The 20,059-nt window shown below is 40.9% G+C and overlaps 1 protein-coding gene across 1 annotated transcript in view; it reads left to right on the top strand.

Moving 5' to 3' along the window:
* The window catches only part of LOC145348875 (protein diaphanous homolog 3-like), a 527,933-nt gene that overhangs the window by 159,518 nt on the left and 348,356 nt on the right, over nucleotides 1-20,059 (top strand). Inside the window, exon 16 of the mRNA XM_080196908.1 lies at nucleotides 19,480-19,770. Within this exon, the coding sequence (XP_080053034.1) occupies nucleotides 19,480-19,770 (291 nt within the window). The remainder of the gene's footprint in view (nucleotides 1-19,479; nucleotides 19,771-20,059) is intronic.

Genomic DNA, 20,059 nt, shown 5'->3' with positions numbered 1-20,059 from the left:
ATATTCTTTCTTTCCTGCCTCCAATTCGTAGTCTACCCGCTCCAGCTGTTATTCCAAAATGCAGCCATCTCAATGAAAAATCCAGAAGTTCTGAAATTCCCATTTTCAGAATCATGCAACTTTTAAATTGCAGCATATAGGGTCCCACCAACCCTTTCATCTGTTATAGAAAGCCAGAGGTTTCTGCTTTCACTGCTCAATGGCTGTTTTGTTTTCTCAATCCTGACTCCTTGCTGTCTCAAAGTAGGACGTAAAATCTCAGCCACAATGTCTAATAGTGCATTAGTAATACAATTAAATCAAAGAAAATAATAAGTTAAAATTAAAGATGCTTAATCTTAATGCACAAAACATTAATAGCAAGATACATGAAGTAATGGCACAAATGGAGCTAAATTTGACATAGTAGCCATTATGGAGGTGTGTTGCAGGGCTATAAAGTTTGCAAAGGGCTATTGAAGAATGAAATCCTTCCTGATTTTAGTCCTAACTGGCCTTGGTGTAATATTAAAATTATACCTCCTTTTTCCTTATTTTCACCACCAGAGGAAATAGCTTCTATCTAATTTATTGAATCTCTTTATCATCATCTGCCCTATTTTGAATGCGTTATCTTTTAAAGACATTAATGAGATCACCATCAATCTTCTGAATTCCAGACAATACAACCAAGTTTGGCAATCTGTCCTTATTCTTTAAATCCAAGTATTTTTGTTGAATCTGCACTGTACCGCTTTCAAGACTAATATACCTTTTCTGAGGTTTGGTACCCCAAACTGAATCCAATATAACTGAAGCTTTGCTTTCTCACTTTTGAAATAAAAGTTACATTCCATTGAATCATTGACCTCCTGTGCTGCACTATTCAATCAGCCAGTCAGGTCTCCACTGGGTCTTTTCTGTATCTGTGCATTAGCTTTTAGTGATTTGTGTACAATAGCTTATAAATTTCTTCACTACTGCACAACTGCTGTCCTCTCAGTATCAAGAAAATATTTTGATTTATTGTTGGTCTCCAAAGCGAATGACCTTATACTTCCCACTCATGAATTTTAATTTGCTGTGGTTTTGTCTGCTTACTTAATTTGTCTGTGTCTCTCTGCAACAGTGCAATTTATTATGCCTTTTTGCTCTTTCATCCAAATCATTCATGTATAATGGTAAAACATTGAGGCTTTATTACAGCTCTCTGGAGAATATCATTAGTTGCAATTTGTCAATCATGCACTGTTTTCTTTAACCCTAATCTGTCTCTTACTTCGCAGTCAGTTGCCAGTCCATATCATAAGATTGGGGCCAATTAGCTCAGTTGGGTAGCAGGCTGAAGTGTGGTTCAGAATAATACCAACACAAACAGTGTGGATTTGATTGTTGTTCCAGCTGAGCTAAACTTGGGACCTGTCTCTTCACCCTGCCTCTGAGAGTGGAAGGGAATGGCATGAAAAAGCTTTGGCAGGTAGAAAAAAGGAAAACCCAAAGGGTATTTTAAAAAATATATAAAGAGCAAGAGAATGTCTAGGGAAAGAGTAGGACCAATTCGGGACGATATTGGTACTTTTTGTGCTGACACATATGGTGTGGATACAGTCCTCGATGAATGCTTTCAGTTGCTCTTCACAATGAAAAAGGACAATGCGTGAGTTGATACCAAGATGAAGGACTGAAATATTAGAGGAAATTAACCTAGATAGAGCCGGAGGTACTACCGGGTTTAGCAGCCTTAGAAGTAAACAAATCCATGGACCCAGATGAGATATACCCCAGGCTGTTGAGGGAGGAGATATTGAGGCACTGGTAATAATTTCCAAATCTTCCCTGCCACATGTGAGATGTCAGAGGACTACACCAGGTAGGGATTGACCCAGGAAATTTTAGCCAGTCAATCTAACCTTGCTGGTGCGGTAGTTACCAGAAAGAATTCTGAGAGACAGAACATACTTACGCTTGGAAAGAGACAAATTAATCAGAGACAATCAACATGGATTTGTTAAGGGAAGGTCATATTTGACATGTTTAATCAAATTGTTTGAAGAGGCAACCAGCAGTATTAATGATGGTAATGCATTTGATGTGGTCTTATAGATTTTAGTAAAGCTTTTGATAAGGTCCCTCATAGCAGACTAGGCAAAAAAAAAGGCGAATGGAATCCAAAATGGCAGAAAGGCAGGAAGCACAGGGTGATGGGAGAGGGATGATCCTGTGACTGAAAGTCTGTTTCCAGTGGCGCTCAGCAGGTCTTGATGCTGGTACCCTTGCTATTTGTGGTATACATTAATGATTTTGATTTAAATGTAGGGGTGGTAGCATGGTAAATAATTAAGACGATTGCCATAGACTGCATAGTGGACTGGTCAGGTGGGCAGAACAGTAGTAAATGGAATTCAATCAGCAAAAGTGTGAGATAATGCACTTGGGGAGGGCTAACAAGGCAAAGGATTACACTGAATGGTAGGACCCTGGAAAGTAGTGAAGATCAGAGGTACCTTCGAGTGCGTATCCACAGATCCCGGAAAGTGGCAGCGCAGATAGATAAAGTGGGATACTTACCTTTATTAGCCAAGGCATAGAGTACAAGAGCAGGCATGTCATGCTGGAACTGTATAAAATGCTACTTAGGCCACAAGTGGAGGACTGCATGCAGTTCTAGTCATCCTAATGTGGGAAAGATGTGATTGCACTGGAGTGGATGCAGAGGAGATTTACTAGGACCCTGCCTGGGCTGGAGTGTCTGAGCTATGAGGAAAGATTGGATAGGCTGGGGTTGTTTTCTTTGGAGCAGTGAAGGTTGAAAGGGGACGTGACAGAGGTTTATAAAATTTTAAACAGCGTAGATAGGGTGAATGAGAAAATGCTTTCTCCATTAGTAGGTGTACTAATGGGGGTGTAAGAGGTAGAAGGCTAAAAGGGGATTTGAGGAGAACCTTTTGATCCAGGGAATCAAAGTCTGGAGCTTACTGCCTGACAGGGTGGTTGAGTCATAAACTCTCATAACATTTAAGAAGGATTTAGATATTTACTTGCACTGCCATAACCTCCAGAGCTATGGACCAGGTGTTGGAAAATGGGATTAATGTTGTCAGATCTTTGACTGGCATGATGTGTTGAATAGCCTCTTTCTATGCTGTAAACATCTCTGAATCTAAAGCATTTCTGATTGAAAACTGTCCAGAAAATATCTTCAGTTGAAGCATCAACAGACAATGAGCTGAGGACCTGTGTTCAGGCAGAGTGCACATGAATGAACAACAAGGTTACTTCCAGGTTTTTGTGCTTACGTTACATAAGAACATAAGAAATAGGAGCAGGAGTAGGCCATCTAGCCCTTCGAGCCTGCCCCGCCATTCAATAAGATCATGGCTGATCTGTCGTGGCTCAGTTTCACCTTCCTGCCCTCTCCCCATAACCCTTAATCTCCTCTCATCAAAAACCCATCAACCCGCGTCTTAAAAATATTTAGCGAGGCAGCCTCCACCACTTCAACAGGCAGAGAATTCCAGAGATTCACCACCCTTTGAGTGAAGAAGTTCCTCCTCAACTCCGTTCTAAACCGCCCCCCCTTTATCTTGAGGCTGTGCCCCCTAGTCCTACTGTCTTCTTGATCATCTCTTGTGAGGAACCTTATCAAATGCCTTTAGGAAATCCATAAACAGCATCCTGGAAAACAGCATGGAGCTGCATAGTGTATGTAGTGCCTGATTTAAATTTACTTTAAATCTCATTAGCAGACTTGGGACTGAAATCTCCAGGCCCATTAACATCCCCATCCCCACCAGGAGTGTTTCATTCCAGCAGGGTTTACAGTAGTTTATCACTTGCAGGGAGCTGGTGGCCCAATTCTGCTGGAGTAAAGGGGGGCAATTGAGGCTCCCCAGAGGATCGGCTGCTGGGGGTTGTGCACCCTGGGCATTGGCACCTTGGCAGTGCCAACCTTAGCCCCCTGGCACTGCCCAAGGGACAAAGTGTCAATGCCCAGGGGGCATTGTGGCACTGCCCACCAGGCATGGGGCAGTGCCAAAGGAATGGGGCTTAATAGGAGGTGGGATTGATGGGACAGGACCTCTGGGCAGGTGGGTGGAACTGGCTGAGGTTGGCCTGAGAGACCTACAATCAGGTCGTGAGGGTTTCAGTTTTTGCACAGCTGGCGTTGCAGGGCCAAGGGGGCTGGCCAGCAATTGGAAGGCCAGCAGACAGGGGTCACTGCAAAGGCACTGATCTCAGTGCTGACAGATTGGCACGTGTGCCGTGGCCCCCTCGGTGCTATGCTGCCGACCTCGCCAGCAGGAATAGGCCTTGCCCACTGATTTCTCGAGTGAATCACGCACTAGTGCACTCAGTGGTGCACATTGTGGGTGATCCTTTTGTAAACTCCTGCTGAAAAAGGGTGTGATTTGTTCCAGTTTTCACACAAATTTGACCACTTCGCATTTTTTTGGGAGAATTGCCCTCGCAATATTTGTTCTGTTAGGCCAACAAGGTAGAAGCACAGGTGGCTTAGTTGTACAGGGGTTGGGAGAATGGGAAGGTAAGCTTGTTTGGTGTCTCACTAAGTGGTATGGAAACTGTTTATTGGCACCCCATTACTATATACACCTCCAAAGTACAACCCTTTATGGATGCTGTTTCCAAGCTGGCTCCTTCCAGCATCTACTGAAGGCAGTCCACTATCTTGTGAGCGGTACTGTTCTCCAGTTCCATATTAACCCTTGCACTACCCAAACAGCCATACATTAAACTTTCATACCCCTCCCTCCCTCCCAAGCCCTTACCCAAATATATTTGCAATATAATCTTTCCTCGTCTCTCCAGTCTTCTTCCTCCCCCCACCATCAAGTCTCTGACTTTATAAGTTCCGATTTTCCAGATGCTTGACAATTCTTCTGGATTCCATTCTGCCATGTTTGGAGAAATTGTAATCTTGGTTTTTGGTTGATTTGTTGGTTTGGCACTCTGTTTCTGATAATTGATTGTTTCCATTTGATTTACTTTCTGTGCTCTTTTGTGTTGAATTTCTCTTTATTGAACACCTGTTTGCTCTGTTCAGACAGTGTAAACTTGTCCCTTTTTTTCAAAGGGAATGTTCATTCTGTTTATTCCGAGACTGAATTCAGATTTTCTTTTTCCATGTGACCTGTTTCAAAAATGGAACTTCATCCCTGGTTGTCTCACAAACGTTTGTTTGCTCTCTTATTTCCCAATCCTTTATCAAGCTTATGATTATTTTCATTCAGCTCAGCAATTACTCTGCTGGGTTCAGTTATTTTATTTCAGAGTTATCTGCTTTTAAAGTCTGGATTTTCTCATCTGTACTGCACATTTCATCTTTCATGTCCTTCATATTGAGTCAAAATTCAAGAATTTCATCAGTTTTGACTGTGTTGTGTGTGTGTGTGTATTCAGCCAACTATTCCGCTTCATCAGCAATTCCTTTTCCTGTTCCAGACACTTTTCATGATACCTGATAGATAAATCTGATACTTGAAGTTCACCCAGTTCTAATTTTTCATTATTAACCTCATCTTTCTGTCTGTGAACGTTGGTTCTTTGCACTGAATAGTTTTCCCTGAGTGGAGCCTAATTCTTGTTTGCTATCCTTCAAGCTCACATTCATTAATTTTACCTTTCTCCAGTTGACTTTTCATGTCACTTTGTGAGAGCTTTTACTTTCCCTTGCAACTTTCAACTTTTTCTTAACATTATAGATTCTTGATTTTCATTTCAGCCATTTCGAATTTTCAATAACCTAATTGTTCTCAGTATGTTTGATGTACACAGTAAAAAGTCTGACAACACCAGGTTTAAGCCCAACAGATTTATTTGATAGTAAACTCACAAGCTTTCAGGGTTTGTCCCTTCGTCAGGTGAATGGAGAGTTCTGGCCTCAGGCAGAGCAAATAAAGCACAGACAGTTTACAGATTACTGATTAGAATGCGAATCTTTACACCTAGCCTGCTGTTCAAGTCCTAAAGTGGCTGACAATGTGAGTGAAAGGAACACTGATCACAGGTTAAAGAGATGTGTATTGTCTCCATACGGTACAGTAAGTGAGGTTTTGCAAACCCAGGTAAGTCACGGGGGTTACAGACAGTGCGGCATGAACCCAAGATCCCTGTTGAGACCGTCCTCACGTATGCGGAACTTGGCTATCCTTCTCTGCTTAGCGACTCTGCGCTGTCGTGTGTCGTGAAGGCCGCCTTGGAGAATGCTTACCTGAAGGTCAGAGGCTGAATGCCCGTGACCACTGAAATGTTCGCCAACAGGAAGGGAACAGTCTTGCCTGGTGATTGTCGAGCGATGTTCATTCATCCGTTGTCGTAGTGTCTGCATTGTCTCCCCAATGTACCATGCTTCGGGACATCCTTTCTTGCAACGTATCAGGTAGACGACGTTGGCTGAGTTGCAAGAGTATTTACCGTGTACCTGGTGGATGGTATTCTCACGTGATGATGTCATCTGTGTCGATGATCCGGCATGTCTTGCAGAGGTTGCTGTGGCAGGGTTGTGTGGTATTGTGATCACTGTTCTCCTGAAGACTGGGTAGTTTGCTGCGAACAATGGCCTGTTTGAGGTTGCGTGGTTGTCTGAAAGCAAGAAGTGGGGGTGTGGGAATGGCCCTGGCGAGATGTTCGTCTTCATCAATGATATGTTGAAGACTCCGGAGAAGATGTCGTAGCTTCTCTGCTCCGGGGACACCTGATTGTCTACCTGATACATTGCAAGAAAGGATGTCCCGAAGCATGGTACATTGGGGAGACCATGCAGACACTATGACAATGGATGAATGAACATCGCTCGACAATCACCAGGCAAGACTGTTCCCTTCCTGTTGGCGAACACTTCAGTGATCACGGGCATTCAGCCTCTGACCTTCGGGTAAGCATTCTCCAAAGAGGCCTTCACGACACATGACAGTGCAGAGTCGCTAAGCAGAGACCGATAGCCAAGTTACGCACGTATGAGGACGGTCTCAACAGGGATCTTGGGTTCATGTCGCACTATCTGTAACCCCCGTGACTTGCCTAGGTTTGCAAAACCTCACTTACTGTACTGTCTGGAGACAATATGCATCTCTTTAACCTGTTATCAGTGCTCCTTTCACTCACATTGTCGGCCACTTTAGGACTTGAACAGCAGGTTAGGTGTAAAGATTCACATTCTAATCAGTAATCTGTAAACTGTCTGTGCTTTATATGCTCTGTCTGAGGCCAGAACTCTCCATTCACCTGATGAAGGGACAAACCCCGAAAGCTAGTGAGTTTACTATCAAATAAATCGGTTGGACTTAAACCTGGTGTTGTCAGACTTTTTACTGTGTTCATCCCAGTCCAACGCCGGCATATCCACATTATGTTTGATGTACCCAGTGCTTTTTCTTTTAACTCCATGAGCTTCAGATTTAAATCTTCCAATCTTATTTCTGATTTCATTCTTTGCTACAGCAGGGTTTTGTCCTTGCTTTTAATTTTAATTTCACTGTTGGTTATGTCTTCCTCCGGTGAATTCTCCCATTATTTTAGTTCTGTAATCTTGTTACTCATTGTATTGTCTGCTCACAACTTGTAAAGCTGAATTGATTTTCCTTTGAATGTCTTCTCTCTTTCATTCAGCTGGTGTTCAGCTCTTAAGGCTTTTTCTTCTACCCCTTGGCCTCGCCCTGGGGCCCCATATCTCCCTCGCCTCTTTAGTCCTTTATTAGGGATATTCTTGACTTTTTCAAATTTCTAAGCTTTCCACAAGTTTAAAATATTTGTCAAACACATTTGTCCCAACAGTTGTGGTTGAGGATTTGCCGACACTTTGTTTTGTCATAGAGTCATGGACGTTTACAGCATGGAAACAGGCCCTTCAGCCCAACTTGTCCATCCAGTTTTTAACAACTAAGTTGTTCCCAATTGTCCATGTTTGACCCATATCCCTCTGTATCCATGTCTTACCCATTTGCCTCTCCTATTGCCTCTGGCAGCTCGTTCCAGATGCTAATCACCCTCTGTGTGAAAAACTTGCCCCTCTGGACACTTTTGTATCTCTCCCCTCTCATCTTAAAGCTATGCCTTCTAGTTTTAGACTCCCCTACCTTCAGGAAAAAATATTGACTCTATATTATCTGTTCCCCTCGTTATTTTATCGACCTCTATAAAATCACCCCTAAGTCTCCCATACTCCAGAGAAAAAGTCCCAGTCTATCCATCCACTCCATATAACTCAAACCATTAAGTCCCGGTAGCATCCCATTAAATCCTTTCTGCACTCTTTCTAGTTTAGTAATATCATTTCTATAATAGGGTGACCAAAACTGCACACAGTATTCCAAGCGTGGCCTTACCAATGTCTTGTACAACTTCAGGACACCCCAACCCCTGCATTCAGTGTTCTGACCAATAAAACCAAATATGCTGAATGCCTTCTTCGCCACCATGTCCACCTATGACTCCATTTTCAAGAAGCTATGAACCTGCACCCCAGATTTCTTTGTTCTGTCACTCTCTCCAAAGCCCTACCATTAACTGAGTAGGTCCTGCCCTGATTCAGTCTACCAAAATGCATCATCTCGCATTTATCTAAATTAAACTCAATCTGCCATTCATCAGCCCACTGGCCCAATTGATCAAGATCTCGTTGCACTCCAAGATAACCTTCTTCACTGTCCACTGTGCCACCAATCTTGGTGTCATCTGCAAACTTACTAACTGTGCCTCCTAAATTCTCGTCTAAATCATTGATATAAATGACAAATAACAGTGGACCCAGCACCAATCCGAAGCACACCACTGGTCACAAGCCTCTAGTTTGAAAAACAACCCTCTCCAACCACCCTTTGTCTTCTGTCATCAAGCCAATTTTGTATCCAATTGGCTATCTTGCCCTGGATCCCGTGAGATTTAACCTTATGCAATAACCTACCAAGTGGTACCTTGTCAAAGGCCTTGCTAAGGTCCATGTAGACAATGTCAACTGCACTTTCCTCATCTTTCCTTCTTGGTTACCTCTTCAAAAAACTCAATCAAATTCATGAGACATGATATTCCACTCACAAAGCTATGCTGACTGTCCCTAATCAGTTCTTGTTCTTTAAATCCTGTCTCTCCGCTTACCCTCTGATAACTTATCCACTACAGGCATTAGGCCCACTGTCTGTAGTTCCCAGGCTTTTCCATGCAGCCCTTCTTAAACAAAGGCACAACATCTGTCACCCTCCAGTCTTCAGGTACCTCACCTGTGGCTGTCAATGATTCAAATATCTCTACTAGGGGACCCGCAATTTCCTCCCTAGCCTCCCACAAATCCTGGGATACACTTGATCAGGTCCTGGGGATTTATCTTGATGTGCTTTAAGTCTTCCAATACCACCTCCTCTGTAATATGTACACTCCTCAAGACATCACTGTTTATTTCCCCAAGTTCCCTAGCACTCATCTCTTTCTCAACAGGAAATACAAATGAGAAATGTTCATTTAGGATCTTGCCCATTTCGTGTGGATCTACACATAAATGACCTTGTTTATCCTCAAGAGGCCCTCCTCTCTCCCTAGTTACTCTTTTGCCCTTTATGTATTTGTAGAAGCTCTTTGGATTCTCCTTTACCTTATTTGCCAAAGCAATCGCGTGTCCCCTTTCTGTCCCCCTGATTTCTCCCATAACTCTACCCCTACACCCTCTATACTCTTCAAGGAATCCACTTTATCCCAGCTGTTGATGCATGTCATATGCCTCCTTCTTCTTGGAAGAGGGCCTCAATATCTCAAATCATCCAGGGTTCCTACTCTACTAGCCTTGCCCTTCAGCCTAAAAGGAATGTGCTTACCCTGAACACTTTTGACAGTCTCCCACTTACCAGACATCCCTTTGCCTGGCAGCAGACATTCCCCCAATCAACTTTTGATGTTCCCGACTGATATCATCAAAATTGACCTTGCCCTAGTTTAGAATTTTAACTTTGGGCCAGACTTATCATTCTCCATAGCTATCTTAAAATTAATGGAATTATGGCCACTGGTCCCAAAGTGATCCTCACCAGCATTTCTGTCACCTGTCCTTCCTTATTTCCCAAGAAGAGGTCAAGTTTTGCTCCCTCTGTAGTTGGGCCATCAACATACTGCATGAGAAATTCCTCCTGAATATACTCCATAAAATCCAAGGAATTACTTCATCTGCAAATATACTAAGCAATTATAAAAACATGTTATTTGGACAGCATCAGTGGAGAGAAAATAGTGCTAATGTTTCAAGTCAGGATGACCTTCATCAGAGCTGAAGAAAATAGGATGTGATTGTTTTTGTGGGGGTAGGGGGTAGTGGAAGATTGATAGCGAGCCTGCGGTTGCTGGAGATAAAAACGACACTCTTCTCTATAAGATTTCAAAAAGCTATTTGCACCATGTGATAACAAACCTTCCTCTCTTGAAGCTTTTAAAGAATGTTTCATGGTTTGTACAAATCGTTCAGCCAATTGATGGATAATAAGGTTCAGATTTCATATGCTGAATATCATTTACTTGAGATAATCCTCAAATTCTTGTGAAATAACCTGTGAACCATTATTGCTAACAATCTGTTCTATTTTACCAAATTTTGCAAAACTTTTATCAAGCTTATCAATGGCTTGTTCAGATGTGGTAAATCTCATGATAACTTCTGACCATTTTGAGAGTGCATAAATTACGATTAAGAACATGTAACCTCAAACGCACCAGCAAAATCAATATGCAACCATTGCCTTGGTATTTTAGGCCTCTCCCAAGGATGCAGTGAGATAACAGTGGTGTATTTCTTATTTGTGCACAGAATGTCCCACTTTTTCTTTAAACTGAGCATCCAGAGCAACCATTAAAAATAACTGTGCTAATTCCTTTGTCCCAGTTATACGCTACAGGAAATCCTTCGTGACATCGTTGAAGAAATCTTCCATTCAGACTAGCAGGAATGATCACTGCCTCACAATAGATTCTCACTGTAGATGGTTAACTCATGCTTTCTTGACACATATGATTTCAAATCAGGATTCATACTATCAGTTTCAGCTATTGTTCCTTTCAATACTATATCCCTTCCCCATCATGGGATTATTTCTGGTGTATCTCTGAAATTGAGGTGCTGTCACAGGCACATGGTCTACTAGTGAAAAATAAAAAAAAACAAAACTAGTTGATGGCATCTGCTCAACAGGTAAAGCATGATGATACATCAGCATTAGTGTGACACTGTCATTGATGATAATTTATATTGTAGGAGTGTGCAGTTAAGTGACCAACTTTGAAATCAATTTACAGTTAATGGCAGTATGTCTTTATATGGCCCAAAATAATAGTTAAGGGTTGATGATCTGTTCATAAAGTGAAATAACAACCATATAAATAATGATGAAATTCTCATATGCCAAAAATTTTCTAGCTGAGTATAATTAGATTCAGCACTAGTCAGAAACACAAAACAAACATTATTTCTTTTCCCAAAGGCATAATATATGAAACAACTGCCCTATCCCATAACGTGAAATGTCTCAAACAGTAGCGGTAGCTTTGGATTAAAATGAACTAATACTTTAGACTTCTGCAAAGCACCTTTGACATTCTTGTATGTTTTCTCCATATTCTGTTGTCCAGTCCCATGACTGTTTCACACACAGCTATTATTGAACCATTGCATTATTTGCTAAATTAGAAACAAATTTCCCATAATAATTTACTATTCCTTGAAAGGACCTCAACTGTGTTACATGAGGCTTCTAAAATATCTTCCATTTTTTTCGGTGCTTAATGTAGGGTGTTTACTGTCAATAATGTGACCCAAGTACTGACCAGACATCTGGAAAAAAGACACACTTTTCTTTCTTGATACGCAGCCCATGTGCTTGAAGATTTTTCTATGTTGCCTCTGAATTATTCAAATGCTCCTGTTCACTGGACCTGGTTGAATCATCCAGGTAACATTGTACACCAGAGAAACCACATAAAATTTAACCTATCAATCTTTGGAATAGGACTGATACAGATGTTATTCCAAAACACAATCTTTGATAATGAAAAAGACCTTTATGATTAAACATGGTAAGCAATGGTTGAGATTCAGCATCTACATTAATTTGTAAATATTACTGGGAAGGGATTGCCTTGTTAGTAAGAAATGAAATTATATTTATAGAAAAGACTTGTCAGAAATGCGGTGATCATGGAGGAATTCAATATGCAGGTACATTGGGAGAATCAGTTTGGGAGCAGATTTCGGGGCAAAAAAATTGTGGAATGTCTATGACATGGCTTTTTGGAGCAGCTTGCCCACTAGGGAACAGGAAATTCAGGATTTGGTGATGTGTAATGAGGCAGACTTGTTAAGGGAGCTGAAGATAAAGGAACCTTGAGGAGTCATTGACCATAATATGATAGAATTCACCCTGCAGTTTGAGAGGGAGAAGCTGGAATAAATGTGAAAAACTGTGAGGTTATGCACTTTGGTGGGAAGAATAGAGACAGAGACTATTTTCTAAATGGGGTGGGAATTCAGAAATCTGAAGTGCAAAGGGTTGTGGGAGTCTTAATTCAGGATTGTCTTAAGGTTCACTTGCAGTTTGAGTTGGTAATTAGGAAAGTAAATGCAATGTTAGCATTCATTTCAAGAGGACTAGAATACAAAAGCGGGGGTGTATTGCTGAGGCTTTGTCTCAGACCACATTTGAAATATTGTGAGCAATTTTGGGTCCCATATCTAAGGAAGGATGTGCTGGTCTTGGTGAGGGTCTGGAGAATGATTCTGGGAATGAAAGACTTGATATGTAAGGAGATTTTGAGTAATTTGGGCCTGGATCTATACTTGATGGAGTGTAGAAGGATGAGGCGGTGGGGGGGGGGGAATCTCATTGAAACTTAAAAAGTACAAAAAGGCTTGGATCAAGTGGATGTAGCAAAGGTGTTTCAGTAGTAGGAGAAACGAAGATCCAAGGGACAGTGAAGGACAACCCTTTAGAACTGAGCTGAGGAGGAATTTCTTCAGGCGGGGGGTGGGGGTGACACTGTGGAATTGATTACCATGAAGCACACGGAGGCCAAGTCATTGTGTGTATTTAAGACAGACAGGTTCTTGATTGGTAAAAGGATCAAAGATTATGGGGAAAAGGTGAGAGAATGAGGTTGAGAAACACATCAGTCATGATTAGTTGGTGGAGTGGACTCAATTGGTCGAATGGCCTAATTCTGCCCCTATACCTTATGGTCTTATGGCCCTACCATCTTCAGCTGCTTCATCAATGACCATCTTTCTATCATAAGGTCAGACACGGGGATGTTCATTGATGACTGCACAATGATCAGTACTGTTTGTGATTCCTCAGGTTCTGAAGAAGTCCACGTCCAAATGCAGCATCATCTGGACAATATTCAGGGTGAACATTCACTCAACACAGTGCGAAGTAATGACCATCTCCAGCAAAAGAGCATCTAACCATTGCCCCTGGACAGACAATTGCATTACCATAGCTGAATCCTCACTATCAATGTTCTGGGGGTTACCATTGATCAGAAACTGAACTGGACTAGCCATACAAATACTGTGGCTTCAAGAACAGATTAAGAATCCTCGTTGGGTAATCACTACTTGACTCCCCAAAGCCTCTGTACCATAGACAAGACAGTCAGGACTGTGATGAATACTCTTCCCTTGTGATAGCTCTGACAAAGCCTTAAGAAGCTCATCACTATCCAGCCCAATTGAACAGTGGCAAAATGTATACCACCTGCAAGATGCACTATAGGAACTTTCTTTTGGCAGCACTTTTTACGCCCGTGACCACTATTATTTAAAAGGATAACAAGTACTTTCGAACACCATCACTAGGAGGACCCCTGCCAAGTCACTCACTGTCCTGACTTGGAAATATATCGCCATTCTTTCGCTGTCATTGGATCAAAATCCTGGAACACCCTCCCTAACAGCTCAGTAGCTGTACCTACACCTTCGGGACTGCAACTCACTGCCATCTTTTCAAGGACGATTAGGGATGGGCAATAAATGCTGGCGAGTCAGCCACACCCACCTTCTGTAAAATGAACTTTAAAAGAAGTAAACCCCATAGCATTTTTGAAAATTTTGGCACGTAGAATCATCACACTAACATAACATTGCTGGTTTCTAAGAGCCTTAAGGCCATAATCATCTGAACTGTCAGAGCATTTTGATATTTCTAGCTCATAATTCAAGAATAAAAATATTTAGGTTTTAAGGCAAGTTAATATCTTTTATGATTACCTTTTATATGATTTAATTTGGCACAATTTTACAGAATAAAACTTTTTTTGAATGAAAGCCGTATTCATACAAATAAAGCTTTAAATATAATTTTGTATTCAGATGATTAGTATGGAAGCAGCATTTAAACTAAATGAGGCAAATCGAATCATGCATTACTAAAATACAATTTTATGTAAAGTTTAAGTATTGGAGCTCCAAATGTTATTATTTTCAGTGACATTTATCATCACTCTGAAATTTATGCCATCACTATAAAATAGAATCATTGTAGTTATTTCCACCTTGAGCATTAGGCAATTCCTATCTTACTGAAAAATTACCAGTTAATTTTCTGGATAAAGTCGTCCAATGAACAGCTCGTAATGCTGAATATTTTTCCAGTAGATGTATTTGCTATTGTTACGTAAGGCAAGGTAGAAAGTCTTAACACAATAATACAAATTAGAAAATTATTGGGATGTTGTCTCATTTATGACTGGCAAAATCATTTTGTAAAAGCAAAATATTGTGAATGCTGGAAATCTGAAGTAAGCAAAAATGCTGGATAAATGAAAATCTGGTCTCGTAATTGCGCGGTACCTATTTTGCTCCAGTGTTTTTAATATACCTCTATTCACTGTCAAATTCTTCCTGTGTTATCTTTAAGTACAATTCTCTTGTTTGTTGTTGAACTTCTTTGACTATATTGAAGTCAGAAAAAGCTGATAAGGATTGGACATAATGACATGCCTTGTGTTCAATGTTGAGGTTTGATTCTTCATGAGGAAACTCTATTAATTAACCTTATTATTCCACTTAGTCTTTTTAATTCTGATTCATTCATTTTACTGAAAATAAACTAAACAACAATATGCATTGTTTTATTCACAGAGATATTTTTAAAAACGTGATAATAATAATCACAGATTTGTTGCGCTTCCCAGTGCAGGAGCTGTAATGCACATTCAATGTTCAAAATACTGAGCAAATGAAACACACAAATTAACTTATAATTGCATTTAAAATTGCTTTGAAGCTTTCAAATCTGAAGAGAGAATGGAAGGTGCCATTTGGCAAATTGTTCAAGGTCAAATTTGAAATTTTACCATCCAAGAAGGTTCAAACAAAGAAATCCAGACTGACTCCTCAGTGAAGAGGAAGTTCTTTGTTGTAGAAAGTGTCATCTTGTGAATGAGACTGAAAACCAAGGCCTTTCTGCTCTCTCAGTGGACATGAAAGATTGCATAATGCTACCTCTGGTTTCTCTTGATCCTATAAATATTTTAGTTTCAAGACAAGCAAAAGATTGGTGTCCTTCCAATATTTATTTCGCAATCAACATTGCAACAAAAAAAATCAATTTCACATTATTGAGTGCAAATTGGTTACATTATTGTCTGCAAATTGGCTGTTGTGTTTTCTGTCTAATGGATCTGCTTGTCTATTGCTTGTGGACAAGGAACCAAAGGCCTGGTGATGAAATCTAATCATATCATGGCAGCTGTGGAGTATCAGTTCAGTTAAATGAATAGGCCTGGAAGAAAGATATTGCAAAATCCCATCTGGTTTGCTAATATTGTTTTGGAAAGGAAATCTGCCATCCTTACCTGATATGGTCTATATGTGACTCTGAATTAACAACAAAGTCTTTGACTATTAACTGGCCTTGGAAGCCATTCAGTTGTATTCATGAAGGTGGCTCACCATTACGACCACTACCTCAAGGGAAATTAGAAATGGACAATAAATGCTGGTCTTAACAGTGAATAGTATACCCCATGAATGAATAAATAACAGAAAATATAAGAGTGACTATATTTCAAAAGCACTTTATTAGCTGTAAAGTACTTTGGGACATCCTGAGGTCACGAAAGGCACCATATGTAAGGGCAGGTCTTTTAAAATCTGACTATTAATGAATAAAGCTTGTTGATCACACCAGGAAAGAACTTGTATGATTTTGCCGTGTTTCTCTGCAGTATAAATCGGGTCTGACCAACGTACTTGCTATGGCAAGTTAATTAGCAAAGACATTACGTTATTACATTAGGGGGAGGTAGTGGACTGCAATCCAAGCAGATCCGATGGTGACTTTTAAGGGATGTTTTGTCAAGTACAAGTAAGGGATGTTTTTGTCTTTTTATTCCGCAGGTGGAGGTCCACCTCGTTGTCAAATGAGGGGCATGCACACGGTGGGTCATGTGTGGGCTGCTCTTGGAGGTTCCGGGAGTGGCCTAGTACTTCGTGTCAGTGTGTGTGCTTGATCGTGGACTGGTAGACGGGCGCTGCAACAGCTCGGTGACTAGCACTGCTGGCTGTGCAGATACATGGATTTGGGCCTGTGTCTGTGGGAGTTTGTGCATTCTCCCTGTGGTTGCGTGGGTTTCCTCCGGGCACTCCGGTTTCCTCCCACACCCCAAAGATGTGCTCTTAGGCCGATTGGTTTACCAAATTGACACTATTCTCCCCTGAATCTGGCTAAGTTAGGGGTTCCATTCGTAGACACGCAGGGTAGAATAGATGTAGGGCGATGCGGCGGTGCGGGCTCATTGGGCCGAAGGGCCTGTTTCTCGTGCTGGGTTGTTCTTTGCTCTTTGTAAGTACATGAATAGGATGGGAGTAGAGGGATATGGTCCCCGGAAGGGTAGGGGGTTTTAGTTCAGTCAGGCAGCATGGTCGGTGCAGGCTTGGAGGGCCAAAGGGCCTTCTCCTGTGCTGTAATTTCCTTTGGTCTTTGTTCTTTTTATTAGTTTGTTTAGCAGTGCAATAAGGCAGAACAGACTGTCAACTACAATTCTCAACCATTAAAAATATAGTTAAATACGGAATAGAATTAAGTGTAGATGCCCATTATGTGCAATTGATGCTGAATCGAATAACTTGAAACAAGACTTGTTAATGTACAGTAAGGAACAAAGTCCTTTGTATGTGTTGATCTAAAGGAATCTTTTTGACTTAGTGTATTCGGGACCAAATAGCTAGGTTCATTCAAACATAAAATAGGGTAAATAATGGCTTTTGGTAATGTCATTAGACTGGTATTAGGGGTAGCAAAAACAGAAGAAATCAAAATGGAGGACAGAGACCATTTTCCTTTTCATTCACAGGTTTTAAGTCGGTCCGCCTTGTGTCCAACGAGGGGCATACACGCGATGGGTCGTACTGGGGCTGCTCTTGGTTGTTCGAGATTGGCCTAGTGCTTCATGTCATTAGTGTGTGCCTAAATTGGACCAGATACTGGGCAAGACAACAGCTCAGTGACTATCGCTGATTGCTGTGCAGACACATGGATTTGGGCCGGTGTCTGTGGGAGTTTGCGCATTCTCCCCGTGCTTGCGTGGGTTTTCTCCGGGTGCTCCGGTTTCCTCCCACACCACAAAGATGTGCTGTTAGGCTGATTGGCAGGAATAGATTGTCCCTAAATCAGTTTTCCTCAATCTGGATGGCCATAAAACATTAGACAAGGGTTGTGGGTGGAGAGGGGGACTGGTGGTGTTGAGATGGTGGCACGGGCTCGTTGGGCCGAAGGGCCTGTTTCCCGGGCTTTTTATTTGTTCTTTGTTCTTTTGTATGATCTGGAAGTTGTTGAATTCAGTGTTAAGTCCAGTAGACTGTAAAATGCCTAATCAGATGTTGAGGTGCTTTTGCTCCAGTTTGCATTGGGCTTCAGATGAACTTCTTAAAATTATTTTTTTCTTTTCCACCAAGTTCCAGCCTGTGTTTTGTTCTTACGTTTTACTTTCAGAAAACACTAACTCTTGTTCTGCTATCTGATCTTTAGACTTCGATTGACATCTGTTTTTTGTCTTTACCACCATTATTACCACTCCCTTTGTTTTGTGTCAATTACATCTTTGTTATTTTCTCTCTCCTGACCTTCAATCAATCCATGACCTTCTATTTTGTTCCATCTGCCTGACACCTGCCTTACCCCCCAGTAAACAGATTCATACAGTCTCAAAACATTAACTGTTTCTCTCTCCACAGCTGCTGCAAGACCTGCTGAGCTTTTCCATCATTTTCTCTTTATATTTTAGATTTACATCATCTGCAATATTTCGTTTCAATTTTAATAATCTAGAGGCCTAGGCTAATGCTTTGAAACAACAGGTGTTGGAATTTAAATTCAATGAATAAATCTAGTGTCAGTGATAGTGACCATGAAATAATTGGAAATGTCCATCTGGTTCACGAATATCCTTCAGGTAAGGAAATTTGTCGTCCTTACCTGGTCTGGTCTACATGTGACTCCAGACTCATAGCAATGATGTTGACTCTTTAAACTATCCTGTGAGATGGCCTCGCAAGTCACACTGTTCAAGGGTAATTAAGGATGGGCATCAAAAGTTGGCTCTGACAGCAAAACTCACATCCAACCAAAGAAGAAACGAAACTGAGTATGCACCAAATGTTAAATAGTTAACAAACATACAAAGGTGAGGCCTCACTGTTGTTTTTTAAATTGTTCTGCTGTATTAAAGCACTGCAGGATAACGGGACAACTTTAGTTGATTAATGCTTTGCATGTGTGTGTCATGATCTTGTACTTAGCAATCATAAACAAAAATACTGGAAAATGAAAGCAGTTTTGCTGTATGCAAACAGGATATGTGAAGAAAAGTATGAATATAAATTATTTAGTAATTTCAGTTAAGTATGATGATGAAAACCTGCCTCCTGAAACTGATAATCTCATGTTCCATCTTCAGGATGACAGATGACCCTGTTGCATCATTAACTTCACAAAAAAGGTTCTGTTTGTTCATTGCTCCTTCACTGCTACGAAGTCAGTCAGATGTCCTGTCACACTACGTACTGCTATATTGTGAAAATTTCTCACTTTTGTATTTTGAGCTTCAGCGTGTTTAATTTTTTTTCAGCCTATATCCTTGACTTACAAATTTTAAACTGTAGAGAATAAAAATTCTTGATCGTCGTGAAAGAATAGTCCTTGCTGGTTTGGCAAGCAAATTCAAAACAGTCATTGTACTCCCTGAATAGTTCAATGGATTTTCATAATGACCAGTAGAGCTGTATAAACTGGAAAGGTCTTGGTGGTGATTCTCCCATCCAGCTGCGCAGCTTTTGTAACTCAGTGGGCTGGGACACTCGAATGGACCTGCCAGTGGTTCACCAGCAGGATTTACTCCAGTTTTTATGCAAATTTGGCACTTAGAATTTTTTTGGGCAAATTGCCCCATTTGGATTTGGTCCAAAGCCTTTTCTACAATTTATGTTTTATTTATGTTTAATTTTTCTCTCAGCTTTCAGGATTACCACCAAATATAAGGGCCACTGTGGCTGGCACACGAAATGGAATCATGCATAACAATTCTCCTTCAACTGTTAGTGGAATGCCGCCACCACCACCTCCACTGATATCTGGGGCTCCTCCGCCTCCGCCTCCACCACCGCCACCACCTCCCCCACCACCACCGGCGACAGGGTTTAAGGAAGGACACTGGTCTCCAACACCTCATACATTACCACATGGATTGAAACCTAAAAAAGAATTCAAACTAGATATCAACATGAAGAGAGTCAACTGGTGTAAGGTTTGTATTTTAAAAAAAACTTTGATCAAAATTGTTCTATGAATTGTGATGAAGCAATCTTTTTGATATAGTCTTAATATGACAGCATCTTTGTCCAAAAGAATTAAATAATTGCATTGCTTCTGTTTTCTAATTAGTAATGTACTGAAAATTATATATTACCACATATATTTAACTTTTTTTGCAAATTATCCATTTCTGATATTGGATGCTATTGAGACATTTGAATCGTGAAATCATGGATCCATTATCCTTCCTTGTTGGTTATCTCAAACGTGGAGTCCATTTA

Source organism: Carcharhinus amblyrhynchos, chromosome 10 (genome assembly GCF_965287045.1).
Source record: "Carcharhinus amblyrhynchos chromosome 10, sCarAmb.v2.hapA, whole genome shotgun sequence".
In the NCBI taxonomy this organism is placed as follows: Eukaryota; Metazoa; Chordata; class Chondrichthyes; order Carcharhiniformes; family Carcharhinidae; genus Carcharhinus; species Carcharhinus amblyrhynchos.
Note: the sequence above shows the minus strand (reverse complement) of the source record. Positions and strands in the feature narration are given on the sequence as shown.